Source organism: Nicotiana attenuata, unplaced genomic scaffold (genome assembly GCF_001879085.1).
Source record: "Nicotiana attenuata strain UT unplaced genomic scaffold, NIATTr2, whole genome shotgun sequence".
NCBI lineage: Eukaryota > Viridiplantae > Streptophyta > Magnoliopsida > Solanales > Solanaceae > Nicotiana > Nicotiana attenuata.
The window spans coordinates 101611-106104 of record NW_017670714.1 but is presented as its reverse complement, the minus strand read 5'-3'; the positions used below and the strand labels follow the sequence as shown (position 1 = coordinate 106104).

Below are 4494 nucleotides of genomic sequence, written 5' to 3'. Positions count from 1 at the left end.
TTAATTCTTTTATTTGACTTAAAAATATATATTAAATATATATAATTTATTATTTAGAATCAAATACTTAAAAAGTTAGAGTTTCGAACTCATAAACTTAAAACTTGACTTTGCCTCTGCATATAACATGGTACTATAGTTTTTTAAGCATAATTTTTTATTGACTATAAATATGAAGTTTCAATCACCTTTAAAAGTATCGTATTAATTATTAAAATGAATTTATTAGATGAAAAGTCAGATTTTCTTCTAATAATAATTTTCACAAGAGCATATCATGATTATTGCATTTAAATTGTTTTATCAATTTGAACAAAAAATATAGAAAAAAACTAGACTGTTAGTGTGTCTCATATAAACTCTACCAGAAGTCAGAAAAAAGAAATAAGCAAATTTTTGGGGTCTAAACATAATTAAGGAAAAAAGATACCTAACCGCGTTTTCCCGCTCAATTCCTAACAGCTTTTTGATAATTGTAGGACTACTAAAATGCTTACTTAAAAAATAACTTTTGGATCATTTTCCAATAGTCGTGTTCATATTATATATACATATGAGTTTGAAGATACCTAATATACTTTATGATATTAGTTATCAAAACACGCACACACACGTTAGTAATAAATAGGGGTAATATTAAAAAAATCAAATAAAAGACTTCTCTCTCAGTGCTCTCGGCGTAAGTTAGTCTAACCTACGCCAGTGTGACAATGGCAGGGGCGAGAGGCAGGGGTGGTGACCAAGGAAGAGGACGAGACCGACCACGGAAGATACCGTTTAACAATTTTGAAATTACAGCTGGAAACAATGAAGATTCAAAGGAAGATGATGAAGATGTGATAAGAACAACACATGCAAACAAGGGATCTGCAGCTAAGACTCAAGTAGAAGCTTCAGCTGGAACTAACAAGTCTCAGTTGAGCTCAGATGTAGCTTTGAAGGAACGGGATCTAGGAAGGGAAGTAACAAAAGTGATTGAGGTCAACTCGCAACCGCAAACCAATGGAACAGTAACACTAGCGGAAGAGAGCAAGGAAGAGGCAAAGGTGGAGGAGAAATCAGCATGGGCAAGCTTATTTGCGAAGAACAGAGTAGCAGAAAACGGTGTGAAACTAACCTATATTCCACCACAAGTGGTTGATGGATAAATAATTTTTCAATTGGATAAGGAAGAGGTTGATAGAGAAACGAAAAAATGGAAAAGGGCTCTAATTGCATATGTACTGGGAGATTTACCATGATATAATGTAATGAAAAGGTATATAGAAACTAATTGGAACTCAATTCCAGATCTATATATGCATGAGGATGGTTATTATATCATCAAATTTAAGACGATGGATGATATGCAGGAGATTTTGTTTGCTGGACCATACATAATCAATAATAGACTTATTATTCTTAAACAATGGACAACTGATTTTGATTTTGAGAAGGAATTCCCCACTGAAATTCCTCTATGGATTAGGTTTCCAAAACTTCCACTGAACTGCTGGGATGTGAACTCACTAAGTAGAATAGCAAGTTCAATTGGCACACCTATGTATGCTGATGAATGTACAGCTAAACAATTGAGAGTATCCTATGCTAGGATGCTAATGGTGGTGGATATGACAAAACCTCTGAAGGATGAAATAACTGTTGAAGATTCAAATGGGAGGACCTTCTTGCAGCCAATTAACTATGATTGGAAACCAAAATTTCGTGAAACGTGCCAAGTCATTGGGCATAACTACAAGCAAGAAGGGAGAAGACAGAATCAATATGGTGCAACTATGAATGATAAGAGCAAGCCAAAGAAGATAACGCAGCAATGGGTGACTAAAGAGAAAGGAAAGACAAAACAAGCAGAAGAAGAACCTACGCTAGAACAGGAAATAATTATACAACAACTAGAGACCATAAGGGTAATGGAAGCGGGACAAGGTTCAGGTGTGACAAAGATGAATATGCCAGTATTACATGAAGATCAAACACCAAAGGTTATGAGTAAAAATCAAGAGGTGGAGAGGATAAGTGCAGAGTTTAATAATATCAATTTTCCAGTGCTTGGTTCAGTTCCACTGAGGAATGGATTTCAAATACTGAGTAGAGAGGAGAATGGTGCTCACACTGTACCTCCTGATATAGGAGGTAAGTCAAAGAGATCAATATGAATTGTCTAGTGTGGAATATAAGGGGATTGAATAAGAGATATAACCAGAAAGAAGTGAAGAAAATACTGAAAAAAAATAAATAGGAGTAGCAGCTATTGTTGAAACAAGGGTCAAGGAGAATAAAGCTGGAATTATTACTAGAAATATAGCCACGGGATGGAATAGTTTGTATAATTATTCATCTGCTAAAAATGGGAGGATATGGGTACTATGGGACACAAACAACTATCAGGTAGTTAAGCTGACGGAGACTGCTCAGATGATGCATTGTGAAATTACAGGGAGTGCATATCAGACTGACTGCTTGGTGACTATCATATATGGCTTCAATACAATGGAACAAAGGAAGGGGTTATGGGAAGATCTGAAGACATTAGCTCAAGGTATCACAAAACCTTGGCTAGTGATAGGTAATTTTAGTGCAATAATGTGTTCAGCAGACAGAGATCAGGGTAATCCTGTACATCAAGCTGATATTCAAGACTTTGTTGATTGCATTCAGACAGCTAATCTAAATGAATTGATATGGAAAGGGGATTACTATACATGGACCAATAAACAAAGAGTGGAAGATAGAATTCAAAGAAGAATTGATAGGGTGTCGACGCCCCCTTTTTCCTCGCGGAATCGGGTTCACGATATTTGGGAAGACAACTCTTTTCCCACTTTGGGAATTGGGTTTTTTGAGAGTTTGGAGGGTCGCCACCTAATGATTATAGTGCATTAGGACACTTTTAGAAGAATTAAAGATGCAGACCAGAGTTTTGGGTAAGGGCTTGAAATTATCTCGAGGGGAAGGTGTTAGGCACCCCTCAAGATCCACTAGTGTGGTTCACGGCCATGCTACCATTGTGACTTTAGATGTAAAAAATAAACAAGTACAAGAAGCACAAAAGGTTAAAAGAAGTGCTGAATTTTAAAGGAGCAATTTTGTAAAAAAACGTGCAAGTGGAGAAAAAGGTCAAGTACTTAGTGCAAATAATCCGAAAAGATCATGCGAGAAGTAGGAATTGAAAATGCAATAGCTTTAAAGATTCAGAAAATTTTATTAAACTAATAAAGAAGGAGAAAAGGGTCATAGGTTTATACATTACATGGATCATTCGCACAACACCGGTACTCAATTGTACGCGGAGTGTTAACGTGTAATCATCATCTCCATGTCTACCCTTCCCACCCTGTTTAGGTATTAAAGCGCGGAACCGTATTGTTTACTTATCGCATGCTACTACCCGTCCCAATCCTATTAGTCCCGGGGTATTAGGACTTCTAATCCTAAAGGGAAAGAAAGGGATGGGGGCCTTTGTGGAGTTTAAAGGATAAAATTTTAGCTCGACATTCAAAACAAGTATCAAGTAAAAGGGGAGGACAATCAAGAATACAAGGCTCAAATTAACCCCAGAAGTCAAACAATTATTTAGTTTAGCATGCCTTGACAAATACTGATTTGGTCTTAGATTAAATTAAGCAGCGAGCGGACTGGTTCAACGCATGTATTTAAACAGATAGTCTGCATTAGGCAACTCGGATATAGTTGTCAGGGACAGACCCAATTCATTAATTAGCCAACCCTTGTTTATGAGTTGAAATAAAAAACCTAGGCGTAGGATCTATTAATTTCAGGAAAAAGATGCAAAGAGGTACTAGTAGTTTCAGAAAAGATGCAAGTTGATTTTAGAAAAAAGAATTATCAGTGTAAACAAAGAGAAAAGATGCAAACCGATTTTTAGAAAAGAGTTACCAGTTATTTCAAAAAAGATGTAGACTGATTAAAAGGTTTACGAGTTTCGGGGGAGTGCAGATTGGCTATAGGAAAAAGGTTTACCAATTTTAGCGGGCTTCAGAAGTAGAAAATTACCAGTTTTAATAATGACACTAGTTCCAGCAATCGATACTGTTTAAGAACGAATGATGCTATTAAAGACGAGGTTTCCTATAGGCATGCTTTCTATATGTTTACTGATTTTAACACCCTTTCCTGATATCAATAAGAGTCTTATACACATGATGTCTATATGCAACTTTGTTATTAAGCCTATAAACGGTTTGCCTAATGACATTTATATATGCAGAAATGCAAGAGCCTATAGACGTGATCTCTATATGTGTCATTACAGAACATGAATGTTAAATCATATAGACATGCTTTCTAGGTGATTTTTGCGGAAAAGTTAAGCGTTAAATCCTATAGGCATGGTCTCTATGTGATTGAATCAGTATTAAAGACCCTATAGGCAGGATTTCTAGTTTGAATAAAATCCTAATTCATGATTTCTACCCCTTGGATACAAGAAAAGTAAAGACCCCTCCCACACCCTTTTACTATACTCCCCGAGTT

General features: G+C 36.0%; 1 protein-coding gene across 1 annotated transcript; it reads left to right on the top strand.

The window, feature by feature from the left end:
* The first annotated feature begins 1337 nt into the window (after positions 1-1337).
* Positions 1338-2666, top strand: LOC109242565. Its single transcript, XM_019409410.1, has 3 exons — positions 1338-2133; positions 2240-2539; positions 2659-2666. Exons 1-3 carry the CDS (start codon positions 1338-1340, stop codon positions 2664-2666), a joined length of 1104 nt encoding a protein of 367 aa, XP_019264955.1.
* Positions 2667-4494: the final 1828 nt, after the last annotated feature.

Excerpts from the sequence above, each read along its gene's own strand:
- LOC109242565 (XM_019409410.1), top strand. The coding sequence starts at position 1,338 with ATGGATGATATGCAGGAGATTTTGTTTGCTGGACCATACATAATCAAT. Across the intron at positions 2,134-2,239 it reads TGTACCTCCTGATATAGGAG|GAGTAGCAGCTATTGTTGAA; the intron begins GTAAGTCAAAGA and ends AAAAATAAATAG.